At 45.7% G+C, this 26,131-nt stretch overlaps 2 protein-coding genes and 1 pseudogene across 3 annotated transcripts; 2 read left to right on the top strand and 1 right to left on the bottom strand.

Annotated features, from left to right (window-relative positions):
- Positions 1 to 11,570: 11,570 nt before the first annotated feature.
- Positions 11,571 to 16,398, top strand: LOC311011377 (mitochondrial import receptor subunit TOM20 homolog). The gene is made up of 4 exons (XM_084006284.1): positions 11,571 to 12,230; positions 14,967 to 15,048; positions 15,168 to 15,310; positions 15,435 to 16,398. The coding sequence occupies exons 1-4, from the start codon at positions 12,201 to 12,203 to the stop codon at positions 15,477 to 15,479; spliced, it is 300 nt and encodes a 99-aa protein (XP_083862410.1). The 5' UTR covers positions 11,571 to 12,200; the 3' UTR covers positions 15,480 to 16,398.
- A 659-nt stretch (positions 16,399 to 17,057) lies between these two features.
- Positions 17,058 to 20,332, bottom strand: LOC311011348 (E3 ubiquitin-protein ligase TRIM21-like). The gene is made up of 2 exons (XM_084006254.1): positions 20,298 to 20,332; positions 17,058 to 19,397 (listed from the first exon to the last, which is right to left on the bottom strand). Exon 2 carries the CDS (start codon positions 19,385 to 19,387, stop codon positions 17,711 to 17,713), a length of 1,677 nt encoding a protein of 558 aa, XP_083862380.1. The 5' UTR covers positions 19,388 to 19,397; positions 20,298 to 20,332; the 3' UTR covers positions 17,058 to 17,710.
- A 4,928-nt stretch (positions 20,333 to 25,260) lies between these two features.
- On the top strand, positions 25,261 to 25,856 carry LOC311011578 (mitochondrial import receptor subunit TOM20 homolog pseudogene; annotated as a pseudogene). Its single transcript, XR_014599439.1, has 3 exons — positions 25,261 to 25,354; positions 25,474 to 25,616; positions 25,741 to 25,856. The product of XR_014599439.1 is annotated as a mitochondrial import receptor subunit TOM20 homolog pseudogene (transcript).
- The last annotated feature ends 275 nt before the right edge of the window (positions 25,857 to 26,131 follow it).

The following is a 26,131-nucleotide window of genomic DNA, read 5'->3' as shown; positions in this document are numbered from 1 at the left end:
ATCCGAGCTCCACATTAACTTCTCCTTCAGTTCAATTGCTCTGAACAGGAATGTTTGGGCTGATTCCTTGGGATCTTGTGTAATGTTCATCAGTCGGTGTAGCAGATCGGAAGATGAGTCGACTTTGTAGTGACCTCTGAGAATAGTTTTTAGATTGGGCAAGGTCAGGCCTCTTTTGATCTCCAGCAGGTCTCTCAGATGTAGGCCTGGGGTCACTGCACGTGTGACAGCTTCAATGATCTCCACCTCTGAGTGGCCCTTACGTTGTCCAGCCTCTATTTGGTTGATTAAGCTGGCATAGGAGATTTTCTCTCTTTGGCCTGGTTCTCCGACCTGGCCACAGATCCGAAATTCCCTCCTAAGCGTCACTTCAGGCAGTTTCACTGAAGGTGGTGACATCATGACTGTCTTTGTATCTACCACTGGTTCTTTTGTCTGTTGTCCTCCTTCCAGGACGGCTATCTCCTCCAAGATGACGATCTCCTCTTCAAGCAGTCGACAGGCTTCTTTCTGTTCCTCCTGCAGCTTGAGATATCTCTCTTTCAAGACCTCTAATTCACTTGGTTTATCAGGTACAGTCTTTAACTCACCGGGCTCTTTCTTTTTCAGGTTCTTCATCCATGACAGGATATTCTGTAAGTACTGCTGAAACACTGAACTCTCCTCTCCATCCTCCACTTCATCCAGCACCTGCTCAGCCAGTCTGATGAGGGCACGACGAGCTTCCTTCTCGAACCCTCTTGTTGGCTCTGAGCACTTTAGCTGTCGACATGTGGAGATGAGCTCTGCCTTGTCCAACTCCAGCAGTTCTCCGCTTACTTCATCCCGTAGTTGCTCCATTCTTCTTTCTCTGACGATGATACCGACCCAGGTTCGTCTCCCTTTCGGGTGAATCACAGGCTGAATCACTCCTCCTGGCTAGCTCGCCAAAATATGTAACAGGACCAAAGAGGATATGATGCAATTTCCAACTGGTGTCACATATTTGTTTTATTGGAGTTGCGTTTTCTGCAAAATAGAAAAGATCGGCTCAGTAACAACACACTTGACAATGGCCGTCTGTGGTTCAGGAGTGAGCAAATCTCACCGAATCCCCAAAATCTGCAATAATGTCAAAAACCCAAAATATAATATCCATAAACCAATACTCAATAATATTCAATAATAACAGTATTAGTATATTCACATTCAAATCTGTTTTCTTCTTCCAAAATAACCCACTTCCCAGCATAGTATAAACCCAACATTCACATAACCGTCATAATATTACAACATCACTTATTTCTTCACCACAGAACATTCAGCAGACTATCTGACGCAGCTTAGCTGAGCATAGCGTACCTCATTAAGGCCCTAACATGACTCCTACTCCGCTGCAGCTACTCTCGGACTTCATGCGTTTTGTTGCTAATGCTAATAGCTGCTAACCCACCCACTCTTACTACAAACACACTCAACAAATGTCATAAACACAGTTAAACATCGTCAAAACGTAATCCGAAACATATCTGCCCATAACAACATTCTTACAGTGTGTACACTCCCCATATACCCAACTCACCTGCAAAATAGAAAAGATCGGCTCAGTAACAACACACTTGACAATGGCCGTCTGTGGTTCAGGAGTGAGCAAATCTCACAGAATCCCGCACGATCACGTGAGATTTCGGCACAGACAGCACTGTCCTTGGTGGTACTCTGCCATCTACTGGTGGTATACTAGTACTGTTTCCCTTTTTACACTATACTAATACTAATGAATTAAACACCCAAAAATAACAATTTTTTCCCCCAGTAACATATAGAAACATCGCATATGTTCAAAAACACTTTTTCTTAAATTGTCAGCAACTCTTGTTGCGCCACACGATCAGTAGCGTGCCTCGGCACGGTTGCCCCCGGGGGGTCCCCCGCAGCTTTGCATTCACACTGCTCCAGCCCAAACGGGCTTTGGCCCGTTAGCCGGTTGTACATACGTCACCACGTCCTCATACTACACACGCATGGCTTGATGTTGTTTTTAAGGAGCGCCGTCTCTGCATATATTTCTCGACAACGCTCGAATGTGCGCACGAGCGGATCTGTGAGAGCAGGCAGCGCGAGGAAAGCGGATTTTGGACCGGCACCGGTCCGGTTCCGGCACCGGTCCGGTTCCGCTCACACCACGAGTCTGAAGAGTGCAACAGCTTATCAAAATACAGTGTCAACTTTCCGTGTTTTCAAAGTAGAAAGCGACATCGTGGTGGTTTAACGAGGCAGAGCGGCATCAGAACAACATCAAGCGCATAAAGTACACAAAGAAGAACGTAGCTGGAGCGCGCAGCGTGGATTGTTGCGGCCGCGCGTCTTGCGGAGCAAGTCTACTGTGTTGCGCGGAGGCGCTCCTAGTGTAAATGATTATTGATTTATGAATGAATTGATAGGTGGCTTATTTTTGGCGTATTGATTTTTTTTTTTTGGCCTGGCGGTAGGTCTCCTTGGACTGGCGGCCCCGGTACAATGGTAGGGGAAACACTGCATATGTGTGTAGCCCTTGCTAAAGTAATGGGTGTATTTGCATTTTGATAACAATATAATGTAAAGATTCATAATTCATGTGAAGTTCATTGTTTATTGATGTGTTTAAAAATGCATAAATATGGTTAAAATACAAAGGTTAAAAAAGTTAAAAATCTACAAGAAGTATGTGTTAAAAGTATAAGTTCATGTCATCTCATGTCGTGTCCTAAAAGAAAAAAGAGTAAGTTCATCTGAGACAGTGTTTAAGTGTAAGTACGTTATTTACACAATATTATTTGTTTTAAGAGGTGTCGATCACAAAAGTCTTTGCTGTGATTGGCTTGTGCAGAGCTCGGAGACTCCGGCCAATGGCGGGAGCAGTCTGACGTGAGGGGGAGGGACTGAGACTGTGTTGTGATTCCGGGAAGAAAGCAGGGAGAGACACGAGTTAGCCCAACCGCGTCAAAGTTTTGAGACTTTTTTTTTAGAGGCTGAAAGTTCTTGTTTTAAGGTGAACGGACTGTTACCGGATAACACAGACTTTTGTGCCCTGTCAAGAGGATCTGCGCCCTCCGGTGTGGACGAGAACTGTCGGACGGAATCGTTACGAGCGGACTGTGAGTTTCGGCTGCGCCTGCCGGCGAGCCGCCATTTCCCCCTCATCCCCCGTTTCCCCACGGACTGTCGGGAGCGCATGGACTGTTGTCGGCTGTTGTCGGGAGCCGTGAGTAACTGTTGATTTGCACGTGCCTTTTATTTTGCTTTCCGAGAGCGAACCGGCCAGTGTGTTTTGGGCCTCAACGCACACGAGCAACGAAACAGGCCTGCAACGGGGTTTTGGGGTAGCTTTTCCCAGACTGTTGTGGACAGTGGTGTGTGTGTGTGGGTTCATTGCATTATTCGCTCGCTTTATGTTTCATGATATTTGGTGTGAAGAACTTGTGATTGCCAGCATTTAAAGTGATTTGAAACAGGTATCATTTCTGTTGAATATTAATTTTATTGTCACTGAACCCAAGTGGTTATTTCACATTTTTTATTTTTCCATTTTGAACTAAAAAAGTATTTACATTTAAAGTGCTATTGTGTGTGGTTTTCATTTACTCAATTCATATTTTATTTATTAAGCATAACAAAAAGGGGAATATCATAAGTTTAACCCAGGCCCGCCCCATAGGTACATGAGACGGGTGCTACACAAAATGGAGGCACCGCTGGGATATTCCCATGCTTAATCTTTTTAGTTTTTGCCCGTTAAAGGTGCATTTCGTTTCAGTCTTTCACAGTTACACATAGTAGGTTAGAGTAATGACTACTCAGACGACTACTCGGACAACTAGTCAGACAGCTCCTGAGCTTAGTAGCTGGTGCAGTGAGGCAGGCATAGACCCAAACCGGGCCTTTGTACTGCATGACGTTTCTGCTGACACTGACCATACAGCCATTGAAGCGACTGCTGAGACAGTAAAAGCTTTTGGAAGAGTAAAAGTAAGAGACGCAAGCAGGGCCGTAGCCAGGATTTCAAAATTAGTGAGGTCCGTCCCAGGAAAGACACCCCTTTTACCAGTTTTTGCACAAACCATACCAAAATGTCACTTACAAAAATAAGTACACTGATACACTTGTTGGTAAAAAGAAAATGTTTTTATTGTGCTAGCAGTGTGTGTGTGTGTGTGTGTGTGTGTGTGTGTGTGTGTGTGTGTGTGTGTGTGTGTGTGTGTTTCAGTCAGTCATCCTCCACATGCTCCTCTCTCTGCATTGGCCCTCTGAAATGACATAAAATACACAAACATAAGTTAAAATGATCACCCCGATTACATTTTATTTTTGTAGTTCACAGGATCCAGAGCATCGAAGACAACTGTTTCATTCTGACTATTTTCTCTATGACCTGGTCCTCTCTGGATTTTCCCACCCTCTCTCTGTTTTTCTGTCTGAGCTCTCTCTCCTGTCTGTGCTGCTGGTTGTTTGTGTTCTCCTGTCTGTGTTTCTGGTCCCCTCTGTTGTTCTGACTGAACTGGTCCTCCTGATTCTCCACTCCATTCTCTCTGTTCATCCATTCCACTTGGTTTTCCACTCTGCCCTATCTCTTCTCCTCTCTTCTCTCGTCTCTCCTGTCTTTCCACATAGTTCTTTGCTCTGTCCTGTCTCTTCTCCACTCTTTGCAGAAGCTCCACACTTCTTTCTATCCTCCTGTTTCCTCTGCTCATTCTCCCCTTCTCTGTCCTCATTTTCACACAACCTGTTTTTCTTTTAAACAAATGAATCCAACGTACTCTGTTGAATTTTTTTTCTTTTTGACATTTTTCACTCTTCAGACAGTCACTGATTTGTTTTTTTTTCCTCTGTAGGGGGAAATCAAAAGAGGTTGATTAGACCTTATTGATTATATACATAGCCCTAACATTATAAGCCTATGGCCTATGAGAGAGAGACTGTTCTCATCATGATCACTTATTATCTTATTGTTTATACACACACACACATACACACACTTGCTACGCTATGAGCCTTAAAGGTTACCAACTCGCGGTGAGATACCGCCAGGGCAGCCGGCAAAATGTTTTATCTCGGGAGTCGGACGTTTAGCGTTCCCGGGACCGTCCACAATATATTTTGGCGACCTCCCCCAAGTTTTACCGTCGCTCTCTCGTCTACTTGAATGTCACCCGGTCTGACTGCTGTCTGCCGGACTCCATCCGAACGCTCCTCATACGTTCGGCTACTTAGCCTACTGTGTCGACTAAAGGCGAGTCCACACCGGACCGAAAATCGGCGTCTTTGAGAGAGTCGGCGTCCGTGACATGAGTCTCCTTGGTGTGGTCGCTCGAATCGGCCCACGTCGTATAAGCCACGACGCGTCTTATACGCCATATTAAGTAGCCCGACTTCATTTACCGACGCGAGTCGGGCAGTCGGTGCGGTGTGGACCCGCCTTAAGACCGAAAATAGTGGATCAATACTGCAAGTTTACACTGTTGGATCGCGTCGATCATTGGTTTAACTTGTTCTGCTTGTAGCATAATATTTAAAAGCTGTCACTCACCTGTCAACTCGCAGTGTTGTCTGTGGTCATCTCTTCTGTAAATTTCCCGTGACTTCCGCCGATAGATAACTTCCTGTGGTTTCAAAATAAAAGCTGTCCGGTGGCGGTGTGTTAATATGCTGTTCGGGCCCAATTTTTTACCGAGGTCCGGACCTCGGTGACCTCATAGCTGGCTACGGCCCTGGACGCAAGACTTAACTCTCAGACGAGTAAAAACCTAGTACTTTGTGAATGTCGTCAAGATGTTCACCCAGACCGCATACCATCTCAACTTCAGACATTGGATGGGGGTCCTGCCTGGAAAATATCCCTCTTTGTTGAATCTGAGAGTCCGGCTGATGACTTCTTAGCCAAGCTTAACAAGCTAATGAAAGAGGAGGGAAAATCAGTTAATGATGTTCATGCCATGCTGTCTACAGATGTTCCACAGGGTAACTCACCTGAATCGATCATACGTGCAGTTGGAGATCTGTTAGAAAAAACTATGCGACCTACCAGTGAGAACAATGCATTTAGACGTCTTCGGACGTTCTCTGGTCATCTCCCCACACCAGCAGGTGAGGAGAGTGTTGAACACTGGCTCGAGCAGGCTCGCCTGATGATTGAAGAGTGTGACTGTTCTGCCAGAGAGAAGCGAAAGAGAATAGTAGAGAGTTTAAAGGGGCCTGCTCTGGAAATTATCCAGGCTGTGCGGCTAAATAATCCTGATGCTAGCCCTGAGTGTTATGTAGAAGCTATGGAAAGTGCATTCGGAACTCCTGAGTCTGGTGAAGATTTGTATTTTGCGTTCAGGAGTCTCCACCAACAGCGAGGAGAAAAGCTGTCAGACTTCCTGAGAAGGTTGGAACGCTCACTGACCAAAGTGGTGCAAAGAGGAGGTCTCCCGAGTCACAGAGCTGATCGTGCACGCATCGACCAACTCATAAGGGGCGCTGCTGAGTCTGACATCATGCTTTTACAGCTGAGACTAAGAGAAAGGAAGGAGAAACCCCCTACCTTTCTGAAGCTCCTGAATGAGATCCGGGAGGAGGAAGAATATGAGACTGCACGACGTAAGTTAAACACAACAGTGAGACAAGTTAAAGTTGGTGAGGAGACAAACACCAAATCAACAGAAGTTCAAGAGTTAAAGACAGAGATTAAAGAGCTACGCTCTCAGCTTAAAGAGCTAACACACCAGCGACAAGACGCACAAGCTGAGCTAACACAAAAACCACCCAAGAAAAGAACAGATACTGCAACAGAAAGTGAAGTCCAGCAGTTAACGCAGCAAGTGCAACAGTTACAACACCAGTTAACTGTCATGTCTGTATCACATGGTGCAACCTCAGCAGATACAAAAAGGAAAGATGGGGGAGCTAGATACGGCAAAGCTTCGAAACCATACACTGTAAAAGATCCTGAAAGTTTTTTCTGTTACCGGTGTGGCGAGAACGGCCATATCGCCACGCACTGCATAGCCCCAGAGAACACAGCCAAAGTAATCCAGAAACTGCTCGGAGCGCTGCGCAAGAGTAAGGAGGAGAAGGGGGCTTCCAAAGGCTCTGCTGAGTCTAAAGGGGTTGGTTCAGTCAGGAAAAGCTCAGTGCACACACCTTCACTCAGTGGTTTGCCAGAAGGGCTGGTCGGTCCATCCATGATGGCCAATGTGACCATTGAAGGGCAGCCATGTAGAGCTCTTTTAGACAGTGGTTCTCGAGTCACCATCATTTTTGAGAGCTGGTACTCCCGTCACCTCCCCGATGTGCCCATCCTTCCGCTTACAGACCTCGCCATATGGGGCCTGAGTGACTCTACTTACCCATACAAGGGGTATGTGGCCGTTGAGTTGGGGTTTCCCCCTAACTCCGAGGGAGCAGTCTCTATCTTGGCTCTAGTATGCCCCGACCCAAAGAGTCCAGACCCAGTTCCCGCCATTATTGGCACCAACTCAAAGAAACTGCATTCTTTGCTCACCCACTGTGGAGAGTTTGAAGGTAACGGTGAGGTTCATTCACTGAGGATAGATACTCTCACACCAGAACCCCTCTCATCACCTAGCGTCTTACCACTGGGCGTGGTTGGTCAGGTGAAGTGGCAAGGCCCCGGGTCTCTCACCATTCCCCCAGGGGGAGAGCGTTATGCTGTCTGTAAAGTGGAGCAGCAGCAGCCCTTGGGTAAAAGTATCCTGATGGTCGAGGTAGATGAAACAGCAAACCTCCCAGCTGGTGTACTGGTTCCACCTGTTGTACTGCCAGCGTCTGCGATGGATACCAATGGTTTCAAACTTCTGCTAAGAAATGAGTCCCAAAAGGAGACCGCTGTCCCTACTGGCACAGTGCTGGCCCAAGTGTACCTGGTAGACACGGTCACTGAGTTAAAGAAGACCTCAGTCCAAGAGAAGTCTATTGACCCTGAGCTGTTTGACTTTGGGGATTCTCCCATACCTGAGGCGTGGAAAGCCAGGTTAGCCACAAAGCTAGCCGAGAGAGCCAATGTCTTCTCATTGGAGGAGTGGGACGTCGGTCTAGCAAAAGGTGTGACTCACCACATAAGGCTGCGAGACACTAGGCCGTTCAGGGAGAGATCCCGCAGGATCGCCCCAGCTGACATTGAAGATGTTCGCCGCCATCTTCAGGAACTTTTGGCGGCGGGAATAATCAAAGAGTCGCGGAGTCCGTATGCATCTCCGATTGTCATAGTAAGAAAAAAGAGTGGCAAAGTGCGAATGTGCATTGATTATCGGCTGCTGAACTCCAGAACTGTTCCCGATCAGTATACTATGCCGCGCATAGATGATGTACTGGATTGTTTGACAGGGAGCAAATGGTTCTCTGTATTGGATTTGAGAAGTGGATATTACCAAGTGGAGATGTCAGAGGCAGATAAAGAAAGAACAGCGTTTATCTGTCCTCTTGGCTTCTTTCAGTTTGAGAGAATGCCTCAAGGTATCACTGGCGCTCCTGCAACCTTCCAAAGGTTAATGGAGAAAGCCGTCGGAGACATGAACCTGCTACAAGTTCTCGTGTACCTTGATGATCTCATTGTTTTTGGTAGGACCCTAGAGGAGCATGAGGAGCGACTATTAAAGGTTCTGGATAGGCTAGAGGAATGTGGCCTCAAACTTTCCATTGACAAGTGTCAATTTTGCCAGCCCCAGGTGAAGTTTCTAGGGCACATTGTATCGGCCTCTGGAGTCGCCACTGACCCCGAGAAAGTGAGGGCTGTGACCCACTGGAAGAAACCCACCGACTTGAAGTCCCTGAGATCCTTTCTAGGATTTTGTGGGTACTATCGGCGGTTCATTGAGAGCTATTCCTCCATCGTCCGCCCACTCACCGAACTGACTAAAGGTTATCCTCCTGCACAGAGGAGCAGGAAGGATGTCGTCAAAGGAAAGAAAGAGACTTACTTCCAAGTCTCTGAGCCTTTTGGTAGTCGTTGGACTCCAGCTTGCGATGAAGCCTTTCAGAACACTGTCTACAAACTCACACATGCACCGGTCTTGGCCTTTGCCGACCCGGCTAAACATTACATCTTGCATGTGGACGCAAGTCTAAACGGGCTGGGAGCTGTGCTTAATCAAGAGTATCCAGAGGGGATCCGCCCAGTCGCTTTTGCCAGTCGCAAGTTGAGTCAAGCCGAACGGAACTATCCAGTCCATCAGCTAGAATTTCTAGCTCTAAAATGGGCAGTCGTTGATAAGTTCCATGACTATTTGTATGGTGCGAAGTTTACGGTAAGAACAGACAATAATCCCCTTACCTACGTCTTGACGACGGCCAGGTTGAATGCGACAGGCCACCGGTGGTTAGCGGCGCTCTCCACCTACGACTTCAGCATCCGCTACAAGCCCGGCCGGGAAAATATTGATGCTGACTTATTGTCCAGGAGTCTGCAGGAGATAGGAGATGGGTGGGTGGATATACCTCCCTCTGGCATCAAAGCCCTGTGTCGTAGGATCACTACAGCTGGTTCCTACCAAGACACCACCAGATTGGTTGACCAGCTAGGTGTTTCGCCTGACGCCATTCCTGCTGTGTATGCTGGTCTTACTCAGATTGAAATGAGCCCACTGGAGCAGTTGAGCTTAAAGGAGCTCTCAGAAGCTCAAGACTCTGATCCGGTCATAGGTGTAGTGAAGCTTCAAGTTGAGCGGGGACAAGGTGCTCTAGCTCCTAAGCATCCTAACCCAGACGTGACCTTGCTGCAGAGAGAAAGTTCCAAACTTAAAGTAAAGCGTGGCCTTCTGTTCAGAGTCACCAAACGACCCTCTGGGAGAGAAGTGAGTCAGCTTGTCTTACCTGATAAATATCGGCTGATGGTGTTGAAATCAGTGCACGATGATGCTGGTCATCTCGGTACAGACCGAACCACAGAGCTCATTAAGGACCGGTTTTACTGGCCCAAAATGGCCTCTGAAATTGCGACATACATCCAGAACTGTGGAAGGTGCGTAGCTAGGAAAACTATCCCACAGAAAGCTGCCCCTTTACAGCAGATCACAAGTAGTGGCCCTCTAGATCTGGTCTGCATAGATTTTCTTTCCATTGAGCCAGACTCAAAAGGCATAGCTAACGTGCTAGTTGTCACTGATCATTACACCAGATATGCTCAAGCATTTCCCACAAAAGATCAGAAAGCACTTACTGTAGCCAAAGTCCTCTTTGAAAAGTTCTTCGTGCATTATGGGTTGCCTGCCCGCATCCACAGTGACCAGGGCCGAGATTTTGAGAGCAGACTCATAAAAGAGCTTTTGACCCTACTTGGCGTACGCAAGTCCAGAACATCACCTTACCATCCTCAGGGTGATCCTCAGCCTGAGCGGTTTAACCGCACTCTTCTGGCAATGCTTGGCACGCTTGATCCAGCTCAGAAGCCAAAATGGAGCCAACATATCAGTCAGCTAGTGCATGCTTACAACAGCACAAGAAATGATGCCACTGGGTACTCGCCCTACTTCCTTATGTTTGGAAGAGAGGCGCGGCTACCAGTTGATTTGTGTTTTGGCATTGGATCCGAGGAAGAGAATGATTTGAAACATCATCAGTATGTGGCCAACATGAGAAAGGAGCTACGGAACGCTTACCAGCTAGCCGCTGATGCAGCTTCCAAGAACCATGAGCGGAACAAAAAACGGTATGATACAAGAGTTCGGAATCAGACCTTGGAGGAAGGAGACCGGGTATTGGTTCGCAATCTTGGCATCACAGGAAAACACAAACTACAAGATCGCTGGAACTCCCTACCCTATGTAGTGGTCGCCAAGTTACCCAATCTTCCTGTGTATCGTGTAAAACCGGAGAGAGGAACTGGTGTAGTGAAAACATTACACAGAGACCACCTGCTACCCATTGGTTACCTGGTGAGAATGTCTGCTCCATCAGATCGGACAGTACAGCCCAAGAGACCGGTGACCAGGGCACAGCAAGCTAGGTGTGAAAACGAAGATCAGACACAAAACACAAGACATGTAAGCCAAGATGATTATGACTCAGAGTCTGAAGAGGAACATGTCTACTTCTTACCTCCACTGACACTTCATGCCCGTGTAGACTCTCAGAGCAATGAGGCTGGAAAAAGGGATGCTCCGGTCCTGCACGACAGACCCGTGAGAGATCATCTTGTTGTCAATGACTTACCTGACGCGGAGGAACCAGCGGATGAACTTCCAGCAGCAGAGGAGCAAATGGAAGAAAGTCCACAGACACGCCGAGACTCTGTGGTGGACACAGAGCTAGACGAGGGAGACGTCCCTATCCCTAGCACCTCGGTTGTGGATGCTGACTCTCGCCGTGAACCTACTGCAAAAAGGAAAGTGAAACCTGTCCTACGCCTCAGTTATGATGAACCTGGACAACCGACTGACAGACCTGTGACTATTAGTTTTCGAGGTATGATAATCCAGATTAGCTATGACCCAGACGCCATACAGATACATTAGGCAGAGTATTGAACTATTGATTTGGGGTCTGATGAGGACATCCAGACACTTAGATGGGGGAGGATGTAGCCCTTGCTAAAGTAATGGGTGTATTTGCATTTTGATAACAATATAATGTAAAGATTCATAATTCATGTGAAGTTCATTGTTTATTGATGTGTTTAAAAATGCATAAATATGGTTAAAATACAAAGGTTAAAAAAGTTAAAAATCTACAAGAAGTATGTGTTAAAAGTATAAGTTCATGTCATCTCATGTCGTGTCCTAAAAGAAAAAAGAGTAAGTTCATCTGAGACAGTGTTTAAGTGTAAGTACGTTATTTACACAATATTATTTGTTTTAAGAGGTGTCGATCACAAAAGTCTTTGCTGTGATTGGCTTGTGCAGAGCTCGGAGACTCCGGCCAATGGCGGGAGCAGTCTGACGTGAGGGGGAGGGACTGAGACTGTGTTGTGATTCCGGGAAGAAAGCAGGGAGAGACACGAGTTAGCCCAACCGCGTCAAAGTTTTGAGACTTTTTTTTTAGAGGCTGAAAGTTCTTGTTTTAAGGTGAACGGACTGTTACCGGATAACACAGACTTTTGTGCCCTGTCAAGAGGATCTGCGCCCTCCGGTGTGGACGAGAACTGTCGGACGGAATCGTTACGAGCGGACTGTGAGTTTCGGCTGCGCCTGCCGGCGAGCCGCCATTTCCCCCTCATCCCCCGTTTCCCCACGGACTGTCGGGAGCGCATGGACTGTTGTCGGCTGTTGTCGGGAGCCGTGAGTAACTGTTGATTTGCACGTGCCTTTTATTTTGCTTTCCGAGAGCGAACCGGCCAGTGTGTTTTGGGCCTCAACGCACACGAGCAACGAAACAGGCCTGCAACGGGGTTTTGGGGTAGCTTTTCCCAGACTGTTGTGGACAGTGGTGTGTGTGTGTGGGTTCATTGCATTATTCGCTCGCTTTATGTTTCATGATATTTGGTGTGAAGAACCAGTGATTGCCAGCATTTAAAGTGATTTGAAACAGGTATCATTTCTGTTGAATATTAATTTTATTGTCACTGAACCCAAGTGGTTATTTCACATTTTTTATTTTTCCATTTTGAACTAAAAAAGTATTTACATTTAAAGTGCTATTGTGTGTGGTTTTCATTTACTCAATTCATATTTTATTTATTAAGCATAACAAAAAGGGGAATATCATAAGTTTAACCCAGGCCCGCCCCATAGGTACATGAGACGGGTGCTACATGTGTATAATACATTTTTATGTATGTATTCTGTGTGTGTAAATTTTCCCCAAATGGTAATATCATCACTCTCCTAAATCTCTCTCTCTCCCTAAACTCTCCAAACTATATAAACGCTATCCAAACTCTATCCAAACTCTAGTATCCAAACTGTAGTATCCAAACTCTAGTATCCAAACTATCCAAACTCTAGTATCCAAACTCTAGTATCCAAACTATCCAAACTCTAGTATCCAAACTCTAGTATCCAAACTCTAGTATCCAAACTATCCAAACTCTAGTATCCAAACTCTAGTATCCAAACTCTAGTATCCAAACTATCCAAACTCTAGTATCCAAACTATCCAAACTCTAGTATCCAAACTCTAGTATCCAAACTCTAGTATCCAAACTATCCAAACTCTAGTATCCAAACTATCCAAACTCTAGTATCCAAACTATCCAAACTCTAGTATCCAAACTATCCAAACTCTAGTATCCAAACTCTAGTATCCAAACTATCCAAACTATCCAAACTCTAGTATCCAAACTATCCAAACTCTAGTATCCAAACTATCCAAACTCTAGTATCCAAACTCTAGTATCCAAACTATCCAAACTATCCAAACTCTAGTATCCAAACTATCCAAACTCTAGTATCCAAACTATCCAAACTCTAGTATCCAAACTATCCAAACTCTAGTATCCAAACTATCCAAACTCTAGTATCCAAACTCTAGTATCCAAACTATCCAAACTCTCAACTGACCGCAACTCGCCTTCAAAAACCCACATTTTGAATGGAGCCTGAGGGTTCTATATAGCTGTAAAACCTCGCAGCAAAATCTGAACCACTTCCAGAAGCAATCACGTGGTACAGCCGGGCAGCGAGGCTTCGGACGTCATCATTTTTGGCTCCTCCCCTAAATGAAGCAAGCCTCGATAGGCGCTTCGCGGAAACGCCCCCTTCATTACTCGACACACGCTTTGAAGCCTCGGCACATCTCGTAACATCACTGGTTATTGTGTCTTACAACTTGCATTCTCTCTGTCGGCCATCAGGGGGCGACTCCTCCTATTACAAAACATGTAATGAACTTTCATATAAATAACACGTACCATACAACCCTCTCTGTATCTTATTAATATGTAATTATCGTTGATACATATGTCATCATGTATAAGCATTAATAAACTGCACTACTGGAAGCAGTAACCACTTTATATGTAGGCTTTTATTTTAGAGGCAGAACAGCTTCACTTCCTGTTTTATTCTGACAGTTTGACTGACTCACAGATCAGAGCTTATTACCTTTTACAGGACGATGACTTCCTGTGACGTCTGACCTCTAAACAGGGTTTCCCAGGGGTCGGGGAGTTTCTGGAATATCGGGGGAATTTAAAAAGTATTTTGAAGACGTAGAAAGTCGGAGGATTTGATCATTTTTTGGGGCCGCGTCATTAAATATGAGGGAGTTTTGTTTTGATCATGTTATACATTTTAGTTGCAATAATATTTCCCACGCTGTATTTTTCTTTATCTTTTTTTTTTTTTTACAAGTGCCCGCGGGTTTTTAAACCCGAACCCGACGCAGCCCGACACACCAGCATGAATTGTCGGCCCGAACCCGACCCGAACCCGACCCCCCGCGCGCCTGCATTGTTTTCCTCATACACTTGTTATCACGATCAGACAGACAGCAGAAGTGAATTCAAATGAAACTTTATTTAAAATTAAAAGATTTAACACAAACAACCGAAACTTTAAATAGCCTATATAAATAAATATGCCGTAAATAAATATTAAATTAAGTCTTCACACAATAGCTATAGGCGTGAGTGCGTCACGCAGCGTCGTCAGGTGTGCGTCTGCCCCATGAAGCAGGCAGCCAGATTGACCAAACGTGAACAGCGATGATTCACAGCAAACAATATATAATTTACAACCTACAATTTTTTTTTTTTTTTTTTTTTTAATGAAATGTGTTTTATAAAAAAAAGAAGCCCGAGGCCCGACCCGACCCGGCTCATTTGCGTATTTTTCGGCCCGGACCCGGCCCGAAACTTCGGGTCCCGTCGGGTTTGTCGGGCTGGGCCGACCCGTTGAGAACTCTACTATGGTTACTTGGTTTTTCAGCTCACACATGAACGGGTTTAAAATACTGTGTCTGTTTTTCTGTCCGCTCAACGCCGAGGCGGCCTGTTTTTATTCCCCTTCATGTGGGAACCCGGTCAAACAAAGACACCAGTTCCTTCCTGCGTCTGACGCTTGTTTGTCCTGCAGCTCCCAGACCTGAAGGACGCCGAGGCGGTGCAGAAGTTCTTCCTGGAGGAGATCCAGCTGGGGGAGGAGCTGCTGGCTCAGGGTAACACCTCCTCACACCAACACCTCCTTCACATTCACTCTTTGTTTCTCCCGTCCGATCCTCCCTGTAGTTTGTGTAGTCCGTGGGCGTGTCCTCACGCCTTGCCCTTCGCTCCACAGGAGACTACGAGAAAGGCGTGGACCACCTGACCAACGCCATTGCGGTGTGTGGTCAGCCTCAGCAGCTGCTGCAGGTGCTGCAGCAGACTCTGCCTCCGCCCGTCTTCCAGATGCTGCTCACCAAACTGCCCAGCATCAGCCAGGTAGGCCCAACACCTCCTCCTTTACTATGGATCTCCTCCTGTTGCTCCTCATAGAAAACAAACAAACAAGCCACGGTTTAAAAGTTCATGAGTGGAACGTTTGTTCTCTGCTTCTGTCCTGCAGCGTATCGTGAGCGCACAGAGTCTGAGCGAGGACGATATAGAATGAGAGGACCGGGAGGAAGCAACCCCGTCCTCTTCCTCGCCCTCCTCTTCCTCACGCGGACCCCTCCTTCCACAACAACCTGCCAACGCCTCGGCCTCCATCACTCCGGCCGACGTCCAACACTTCCCCCATCAAGGCGTCCTAAAGGGAATTAGTTTTCCATCCCTGGTTTGTCCCCGATACTAGTGTTTGTCTGTTTTTGAACTTAAATGAGCCGTTCTTTGGGGTATTAAGAGTCTCCGGATCGTATCCCCCCATCATTACACCGTGTGTGTGCTCATTAAGTGGACTGGGTGTTAACATGAATCCGCTCCTTCCTCCAGGCTGGTGTAGCACACATCCTGGCAGCGTCATGCACCAGATTCACGGCGTGGAAAGTTACACGAGCGGGAATCTTCTCTCTGCTCGGACGCTTCAGAGTATTTATTGTTTCTCTTTCTGTCATCAGTCGTCTCTCGGTTTCTGGTCTCGATTTGGAAACAGTTTTTTTTTTTTTTTTTTTTTTTAAGTGATGGAATGTTCTGTTCATTTTAAAGAGGACGACCCCTCTTCAGGAAAAAAATAATAAAACATGAACAAACTGAAGTTGTGGAGATGCTTTTATGTTGAAAGAGCCGGCTGAAGTTTAAAAGATGAGTTTACATTCAGGTTATTCAGGGTTGAACAGTTTCTTAGACGTCTCATCTTAATCTAGACGTCTTAATTTCTTTTATTTTTTTTGTTGCTATAATCTCTGAGGAAAGGGGACAAACAAAAGAGACGTCCCAAAGATCTTCTCCTCCAGAGAGATTCATCCACCGCGGGTAAACACCAAAACATCACTTCTTCTTTCTCATTTCTCATCTTAAATAACTGTTGGACTGGAATATGCCTTAAACCTGCATTCTCTCTGCTGGCCACCAGGGGGCGACTCCTCTCTGCTTGTATAGAAGTCTATGAGAAAATGGTCCTACTTCTCTCTGCTGGCCACCAGGGGGCGACTCCTCTCTGGTTGTATAGAAGTCTATGAGAAAATGGTCCTACTTCTCTCTGCTGGCCACCAGGGGGCGACTCCTCTCTGGTTGTATAGAAGTCTATGAGAAAATGGTCCTACTTCTCTCTGCTGGCCACCAGGGGGCGACTCCTCTCTGGTCGTATAGAAGTCTATGAGAAAATGGTCCTACTTCTCTCTTGATGTATTATCTCAGTAAACATTGTAAACATGAGTTTATGGTCTCAATCTCTAGTTTCAAGTCTTCTTCAATCCAGCATGATGTTCATTTAGTACATTATGGTCCATTTAGAGTCCACCAGACCAGGAAGCAGGGGATGCTTTAGGGGGCAGGGCTTACCTGCTGATTGACAGGTCACTATGCGTTTACACTTTGTAAACTCTTATTTTTAAAGGTGCTATACAAATTAAGTTTATTATTATTGTTGTTATTATAATTCTTCTTCACCCGGATGGACCTGCCCTCCACATTAGTGCCGTCCAGTTCCAACACCAGCCGGACCGAGACGGCGCTCTGCGACACAAAGTACAACAGCATGAAGTCTCACATGAATCTGGTGTACAAACAAAAGCCAACAAACAAAGGCCAGTTTGAAATCATTCTTCCTTTATTTACATTCATTAATAACGACAGTCGACATTCATCAAAGTTTCTGTTGGACATTTCTTCCATGTCTTATTGCTTCATCCCCCAGAGTGGATTCTCCTCAATGGTTTCATTGAGATTCTCCTCCTGTCATCACTGAATCAGAAATGGAGACTTAAACATATCGTAGCGGTCTGTGGTCTCCCAGAGGTCTAGATAGTAGTCCACATGAGTCCAGAGACCAGACTATGATGAAACCAGAGACTGTCAACGGTACAAACAACGAGGTCTCTGCCGTATTTATGTCTAATTGATGTTATTTTAAGTGTTGACGGAGCAGCTACAATGTTAGCATAGCCTAGCTCCCATCAACCAGACTCCATTCAGAAAACAAGCATTTTAAGTTATTTGCTTGTCGTCTTGCAGTCAGACCTAAAAAAAAAACATGACTTTGGGTTTTTTACATATTGTCATCATCATGTCGTTATTTCTGCATCTTTTTATCTGTTTATTACAATAAAATAACAGCAAAATTGTTGGATGAATTGCGTCACATACGCTCCCACAGACGTGGAGGAAGTATTCAGATCCTTTACTCAGGTAAAAGTACTAATACCACACTATCAAATGAGACTGTATATTTGTTCCTTTCAATGATTAATTTCTATAAATTAAATAAGATAAATGATTACGGTAGTTTATTCTGACAGGGCAGATGATCAGAGGTGCAGAGTTTTTACCACCTTCATTAAGACCAGGACTGAAGAGTGGGAGGAGTTTGTCAGTGAAGGAGCAGCCAGTAAAGGAGTAGATAAGAGCTGCAGCATCTACGTCATAGAAGGAGACCAGACCCTCCTCATAATCCACAAACACCCCCACCTTCTGAGGCTGAGACTTCAGAGAGAGACGGACCGGAGGGTCAGCAAGAGCGTTGTACTCATTTCCATTTCTCAAACATATAGTCCAGTAACCTTCCTGAGGGCTCGGCAGGATTCCCTCCTTCCTGTTGATGGACTCTCTGGCCACTCCAAGATCCCAATTATTCTTTCCTTTAACTTGAACCTCAAAGTAGAATCTGCCTGAAGAGAAACTCTGCTTTGCTAAGACACAAATGTAAAGAGAGAATCTCTCTGGGTTGTCGGGGAGATTCTTCTTCACATCCCAATGAATTACTTGCTTCCCATCATCAGACAGGTTGAGTTTAGGATGTGCTGTATCAGGATCAATAGTCACATCTACTGCATAGACCTGGACCCTCTTCAGCTCAGACTCAACCAGCTTCTTCATCTCTGTACTGAGCGTCTCCTCCAGCTGGGCCACAGCTTTCACCACAGTCCTCTCATATGATGGTGGATGAACTCTGACCTCTGTCCTGTCCTTGGTGGGTGGAGCAGCTTTCAGGGACGGGAAGCTTTGGAGGAGGAGGACGTGGTCTTCAGAGAGTGAGAGCTTCTCCACCTCAGTGCTTCTCTTCTTCAGCTCAGAGATTTCCTGTTCCAGCTCTTTGATGAAGCCTTCAGCCTGTTTCTGTGTCGTTCTCTGCTTCTCTTCTATAGTTTTGATGAACTCATTCTGGACTCTCTGAACAGACTCCATCAGACCAGTGAAGACCTGAACACCTTCTGCTATCACTCTGTCTGCATCTTGCTCACTGAGGTCGACTGAGCGTTTGATCTCCTGAATCTTCAGTCCTCTCTTCTGGATCATCTGCTGAGCTTCAGCCTCTGTCTTCCCCAGCTCTGCCTTCTTGTCTTCATATTCTTCTTTCAGAGGAACAAACTTGTGTGTCTTGTGGTCTAAAACGCTGCAGAGCATGCAGACACATGTCTGGTCGGTCTTACAGAACAGCTCCAGAGGTTTATCGTGCTTCCTACACATCCTGCCTTCCAGGTTCTCCACAGGGTCGATCAGCTGGTGTCTTTTCAGGCCTGACGTGGTCAGATGAGGCTCCAGGTGAGTCTCACAGTAGGAGACCAGACACACCAGGCAGGACTTCAGGGCCTTCAGTCTGGATCCAGTGCAGACGTCACAGGGAACTTCTCCTGGTTTGGCCTCCTGCTGCTCTGATCTGCTGCTGCTGGCTTTCTGTGGAGCTGACTGTCTGAACTGAGCAACCATCTCAGAGATGAACGTGTTGACGTGCAGCTCAGGTCTCGGGTTAAAACCCTTCTTACACATGGGACATCGGTACAGGTCGTTAGTATTCCAGTGTGTATCGATGCAGGTTTTGCAGAAGTTGTGTCCACATGATGTGGTGACTGGATCAGTGAACACATCCAGACAGATGGAGCACAGAAACTGATCTTCAGAATGTGGATAGTTTGCAGCAGCCATATCTACACACCTAGTGTGAAAGAAAAGAAAAACGGTTCATTTAAAATACCACTTTAGTTGTTTATCATATATTATTAAGAAACACGTGTGATGACTGTTCTTCTGTCCTGTGATACTGTGTCTTGACTTGCTGAGAAACAAAGCAATGACACATCATTTTGTGTAGAAGTTTAATTGGAGAATAGCCCTGCTATCAAAGCTCTGCTTACTGACAAACATTTCCTCTAGCTGTTTCACAATAAAAGCCTCCCACTGGTCCTCTGGTGTAAAAACCTTTAATGTGAAACCATGTTGTTTGTTCTATCAGTAGCTTGTTCAGTGATCGGCTTCACTTCCAGCAGCTCCTGTTTGACCGGTTGCTGCATGAAACTAACTTAAATATGCAAATAAGCATATCGTTTGTTTTCATGAACGGCCGAGGTGTGCGTCACTTTAAATGTTGCTCTCGCAAAGAATAGTGGGTCGGCGTAATCTCCTTTCCTTTCGTATAGGAAGGTCCGTTGCATCCTAAAGGAGCTCTGAAAGGAAGCATTGGAGCTCCTTTCCTTTGCATTTAGAGAATTAAACGGCTCTTATCATGGCGGCCACTTGTTTACTTCCGGGCCACTTCTTCAGTTAGGAACCTTCCGAAGCAAAATAGACTATTCGACCGCACCCAACAATGCTTTGCGAGAGCAACGTTTAAAGTGCAGCACACCTCGGCCGTTCATGAAAATAAACGATATGTGCATTTACATGTTTAACAATTACTTTAATACAGACATATAGTCATTGGAATTGTGTTGATAAATGTGTGTGGACAGTAAAAATAATTGAATTCAATTTTTTTTTATCATGTTACAAATTTGACAAAAAAGAAACTAAATTAATGATTGAAACAAATCAAAAAGATATTAGCAGCTGAACTCACCCGTGTTTGAGAAAGACGTGATGAAGTCGTGTTGAATCTTGTTTTCTTAGAAGAAACAGGTTTGTCTTGACTGCTGCGTTGCTGCCACTCTGACCAACTTTACTTTTGTTTCTGGAGTGTGATGTCACAGCTCTGCTCCTCCTCATAGTTGTCCTGGTTGTTTTCACTATAGTAGTACCTCTTGTAGTATCTCTGTGCTGGTATTGTATACCTCTTGTAGTATCTCTGTGCTGGTATTGCACTACCTCTTGTAGTATCTCTGTGCTGGTATTGCACTACCTCTTGTAGTATCTCTGTGCTGGACAGACCTTCGGTTCATCTTATTCTCCGGCTACTTTACGGCTTTTTATTCAGTATTTTATCCAGGTTCTACTACAAAAAATGCCACGACCTCGGATTCACAAAGAGTCCTCACACTTTTATTTCTGTAAGATGCCGCCGTGATGTCAGATATGAACCGTCTTCTTTGGTTTCGGTTTCTTCTTCAGTCCTTTCTTTTTACTCTTTCTCTTGGGATCCACCATCTCTCCCTTGAAGAAGGCGGAGCTATTGGTCGACTCCTGCTGCTTTCCAGAGAACTTCTTCTGAGACTTGAAGCCTCCTCTCTCCGGCCCCCAGCCCTTCGCGGGGCCCTTGCCGGTCCTCCCTGTGGGGCCCTTGCTGTTGGTTTTGTGCTTCTGATTCACTGCCCTCTTCACCCGGATGGACCTGCCCTCCAGTTTGGTGCCGTCCAGTTCCAACGCCAGCTGGACCGAGTCGGCGCTCTGCGACACGAAGACAAGCAAGTACATGAGCATGAAGTCTCACATGAATCTGGTGTACAAACAAAAGCCAACAAACAAAGGCCACTTTGAAAACATTCTTACTTTATTTACATTCATTAATAATGACAGTCATTTACATTTAGGGCATTTAGCAGACGCTTTTGTCCAAAGCGACTTACAATAAGTACATTTGTCAAAAGAAGGAAACCACAACATATCATTGCCGATAAAGTAAGAGCTAAAAAATAGAAACAAGTGTTAGATCCTAGTCTGAGTAAAGTAGTAGCTGTTCAGCAGGGGGGGGGGGGGGGGGGGGGTTAGTGGGTCATGCTATGTAGAGTCGAGGTGTTCAGGAAGTCTGAACAGGTGAGTCTTGAGCCTTTTTCGGAAGATGGCAGTGACTCTGCTGTCCTGACATTGGTCGGGAGTTCGTTCCACCACTGAGGACCAGAACAGAGAAGAGTCTGGACTTTGCTGAGCGACATTTGTTTGATTTCAGCGATGGTGGTACCAGCCGGCCAGCTGAAGTAGAGGAGCGGAGTGCTCGCTTCGGGGCATGAGGTTTGACCAGTGTTTGAAGGTAGATGGGTGCTGTTCCATTGATGGCCCTGAAGGCCAGTGCCATCGTCTTGAATTGGATGCGTGCTGCAACAGGGAGCCAGTGGAGGTCACGGAGGAGGGGGGTCACATGGGAGAATTTGGGTAGATTGAAGATAAGGCATGCTGCAGCGTTCTGGATACGCTGCAATGGTTTAGTCGCAGAGGCCGGGAGTCCGGCCAGGAGAGAGTTGCAGTAGTCAAGGCGGGAGATGACCAGTGCTTGGACCAGGAGTTGCGTTGCATCCTTTGTGAGGAAGGTCCGAATCCTGCGGATATTGTAGACGGCAAATCTGCAGGATCGGGCCACAGCAGTGATGTTGGGGGTGCAGGATAGTTGGTCATCGAGGATTACACCCAGGTTGCTCACAGTTGACGAAGGCAAAACTGTGATGCCCTCGACAGTGACCGACAGGTCCATGCAAGGGCAGTCTTTCCCTGGTATGAAGAGGAGTTCGGTTTTATTCAGGTTAAGCTTGAGGTGATGTGCAGTTGTCCAGACAGAGATGTCAGCCAGACAGTCCGAGATGCTAGTTGCAATGTGAGTGTCAGAGGACGGGGGAAAAGAGAGGAACAGCTGGGTGTCATCTGCGTAACAATGGTAGGAGAATCCATGCGATGTGATTACAGGGCCTAATGATCCGGTGTATAATGTGTATAATGAGAACAGAAGCGGTCCTAGTACTCAGCCTTGAGGGATACCCGTGTCCAGAGAACAGGGTTTGGACATAGAGCCAGAAAAATTGATGAATGACAGTCGACATTCATCAAAGTTTTGGTACAAACAACGAGGTCTCTGCTGTATTTATGTGTAGATGATCTTATTTTAACTGTTGATGGAGCAGCTACAATGTTAGCGTAGCCTAGCTCCCATCAACCAGACTACATTCAGAAAACAAGCATTTTAAGTTATTTGCTTGTCGTCTTGCAGTCAGACCTAAAAAAACATGACTTTGGGGTTTTTACATATTGTCATCATCATGTAGTTATTTCGGCATCTTTTTTAACCATTTATTACAATAAAATAACAGCAAAATTATTGGATGAATTGCGTCACATACGCTCCCACAGACGTGGAGGAAGTATTCAGACGCTTTACTCAAGAAAAAGTACTAATACCACACTATCAAATGAGACTGTATATTTGTTCCTTTAAATGATTCATTTCTATAAATGAAATAAGATAAATGATTAGTTTATTCTGACAGGGCAGATGATCAGAGGTGCAGAGTTTTCATCGTCATTCCTACCAGGACTGAAGAGTGGGAGGAGTTTGTCAGTGAAGGAGCAGCCAGTAAAGGAGTAGATAAGAGCTGCAGCATCTACGTCATAGAAGGAGACCAGACCCTCCTCATAATCCACAAACACCCCCACCTTCTGAGGCTGAGACTTCAGAGAGAGACGGACCGGAGGGCCAGCAAGAGCGTTGTACTCATTTCCATTTCTCAAACATATAGTCCAGTAACCTTCCTGAGGTCTCAGCAGGATTTCCCCCTTCCTGTTGATCGACTCTCTGGCCACTCCTAAATTCAATTTAGTCTTTCCCTCAACTTGAACCTCAAAGTAGAATCTGCCTGAAGAGAAACTCTGCTTTGCCAAGACAAAAATGTAAAGAGATAATCTCTCTGGGTTGTCGGGGAGATTCTTTTTCACATCCCAATGAATAACTTGCTTCCCATCATCAGACAGGTTGAGTTTAGGATGTGCTGTATCTGTATCGCTCCCGATTTGTGTGTGTCGGCTGACTCGACCAGAACTTCCTGCCGAGTCAAGCTTTAGTTTGTGTTCATGCTGGTTGTTGGAAGAGTCAATATTAGCAGCTGTACTCACCCGTGTTTAAGAAAGACGTGATGACGTCACTTTGAATCTTGTTTTCTGAGAAACAAACGGAGGTTAGTCTCGACTGCTGCGTTGCTGCCGCTCTGACCAGCTTTCCTTTCGTTTCTGGAGTGTGACGTCGCTCCGCCTCTTCCTGCAGCTCTGCTGGTGAGGTTGTTTCCTCCTCCCAGTTGTTCCAGTTGTTTCCACCGTAAACATCCCAAAGCCTGCCGAGGACGTAAGAGGTCACAGGAAACAGCTGTTTGGTGTAAACCTGGTTTTCACCTCTCTGCACGCTGAATACAGAGACAGAGACGTGTCAGCTGTCATTAAGTCAACCGCTGACAGTGAACAGTGTTTTAGAGCTCCCTCTAAATGTCCCTCTAAATGTCTCGGGTAGGCTTTCAGGTCATTTCGCAGCATAACACAGCGCCTTCCGGGTCATTAAAAAAGACGTACGGCAAATCTGGAATGAAAAACGGCCCTGTTATTTCATCCCCGAATCCCATTCATGAACAAAATATCTAATATCAGTTAACTTTAACTTTTCCGTTTTTAAAACGAATAACGGGATGCGAGTCATTTTCCGTGTTTCGTTCTTTTATTTTGAAGCGAAAAACGGGAAACGACTCGTTGTCCGTTTTACTGTCGACTACAAAACGAAAGTCGGATGGCCGCAACGTACGCGGACCGTTTATCCAGTCTAGTTCGTTAATCATTGTGGTCTCTCCCCCGACCCTCCCAACAGAAATCCCGCCCCCCCTCTCAGAAAATAGTTCCGACGTCCATGGATAGAAATGTAAAAAGGGTTGTGTATCTTGTCATGACTTTTTTTTTTTTTTACAATCTACAGTAGGCTCTAGCTCTATTGATTTCAATATGAATACCTAAAGTTACAGTATTTCTATAATGTCTTATATTATACATTATATTGTACTTTTGTCAGCCTTAAGCCTAGCTCAGTCATTATGCCAAACCACATCACATCCTGCTGTGTAATGAGCTTCATTTAACACAAGAAGATCTATTGAGAACACAGAATCCATATTTCCTTTTATTTTGGCGAAAAGTAATGCAAAAGTAATGTAAAAGTAGTGTAATGCCTTACAATTCAAAGACAGTAATATTGTAATGTAACTAATTACTTTGAAATGACAGTAACAAGTAATAAATAATGCATTACGCTTTTGAAGTAACACTGATTATCGTTGATACATATGTCATCATGTTTAAGCATTAATAAACTGCACTAGTGGAAGCAATAACCACTTTATATGTAGGCTTTTATTTTAGAGGCAGAACAGCTTCACTTCCTGTTTTATTCTGACAGTTTGACTGACTCACAGATCAGAGCTTATTACCTTTCACGGGACGACGACTTCCTGTGACATCTGACCTCTAAACAGGGTTCGGGGGCGTTTCTGGAATATCGGGGGAATTTAAAAAGTATTTTCAAGACGTAGAAAGTCGGAGGATTTGATCATTTTTTAGGGCCGCGTCATTAAATATGAGGGAGTTTTGTTTTGATCATGTTATACATTTTAGTTGCAATAATATTTCCCACGCTGTATTTTTCTTAATCGTTTTTTTTTTTTTTAAGAGTGTCTCCCTATTTGGTGAGTGGTTGCTATGGTTACTTAGTTTTTCAGCTCACACATGAACGGGTTTAAAATACTGTGTCTGTTTTTCTGTCCGCTCAACGCCGAGGCGGCCTGTTTTTATTCCCCTTCATGTGGGAACCCGGTCAAACAAAGACACCGGTTCCTTCCTGCGTCTGACGCTTGTTTGTCCTGCAGCTCCCAGACCTGAAGGACGCCGAGGCGGTGCAGAAGTTCTTCCTGGAGGAGATCCAGCTGGGGGAGGAGCTGCTGGCTCAGGGTAACACCTCCTCACACCAGCACCTCCTTCACATTCACTCTTTGTTTCTCCCGTCCGATCCTCCCTGTAGTTTGTGTAGTCCGTGGGCGTGTCCTCACGCCTTGCCCTTCGCTCCACAGGAGACTACGAGAAAGGCGTGGACCACCTGACCAACGCCATCGCGGTGTGTGGTCAGCCTCAGCAGCTGCTGCAGGTGCTGCAGCAGACTCTGCCTCCGCCCGTCTTCCAGATGCTGCTCACCAAACTGCCCAGCATCAGCCAGGTAGGCCCAACACCTCCTCCTTTACTATGGATCTCCTCCTGTTGCTCCTCATAGAAAACAAACAAACAAGCCACGGTTTAAAAGTTCATGAGTGGAACGTTTGTTCTCTGCTTCTGTCCTGCAGCGTATCGTGAGCGCACAGAGTCTGAGCGAGGACGATATAGAATGAGAGGACCGGGAGGAAGCAACCCCGTCCTCTTCCTCGCCCTCCTCTTCCTCACGCGGACCCCTCCTTCCACGACAACTGTTGCAAGTGAAGGTGCATAGAAGAATACACGGAGTCGGGCTGTGTCTCATAGTAATATGTATTGAACGAGTTAGCGGGAACAGGACTGACGCGTGACGACTGCCCGAGTCCATACACACACAAGCCCACTAGAGGGAGCTGTCGGCTACCCTACAACATCTCCCTTCCTTTAGTATAACACAATACCAAACAATAACATGGATAGTATCAGTCTTTAGAACATTAGTGCTCATATCCACATATCAAAATAGTGCAATAGAAATATGTA

The sequence above is a fragment of the Eutrigla gurnardus genome, assembly GCF_963514095.1.
Source record: "Eutrigla gurnardus genome assembly, chromosome: 3".
Taxonomy (NCBI): Eukaryota; Metazoa; Chordata; class Actinopteri; order Perciformes; family Triglidae; genus Eutrigla; species Eutrigla gurnardus.
This window is presented reverse-complemented; position numbering and strand designations above follow the sequence as displayed.

What these genes read in the sequence shown, in the direction of transcription:
- LOC311011377 (XM_084006284.1), top strand. Translation starts at nt 12,201, where the DNA reads ATGGACTGTTGTCGGCTGTTGTCGGGAGCC. An exon ending in GTCGGCTGTTGTCGGGAGCC is followed by an intron (nt 12,231 to 14,966) that starts GTGAGTAACTGT and finishes TTTGTCCTGCAG; the next exon opens with CTCCCAGACCTGAAGGACGC. An exon ending in AACTGCCCAGCATCAGCCAG is followed by an intron (nt 15,311 to 15,434) that starts GTAGGCCCAACA and finishes TCTGTCCTGCAG; the next exon opens with CGTATCGTGAGCGCACAGAG.
- LOC311011348 (XM_084006254.1), bottom strand. Translation starts at nt 19,387, where the DNA reads ATGGCTGCTGCAAACTATCCACATTCTGAAGATCAGTTTCTGTGCTCC.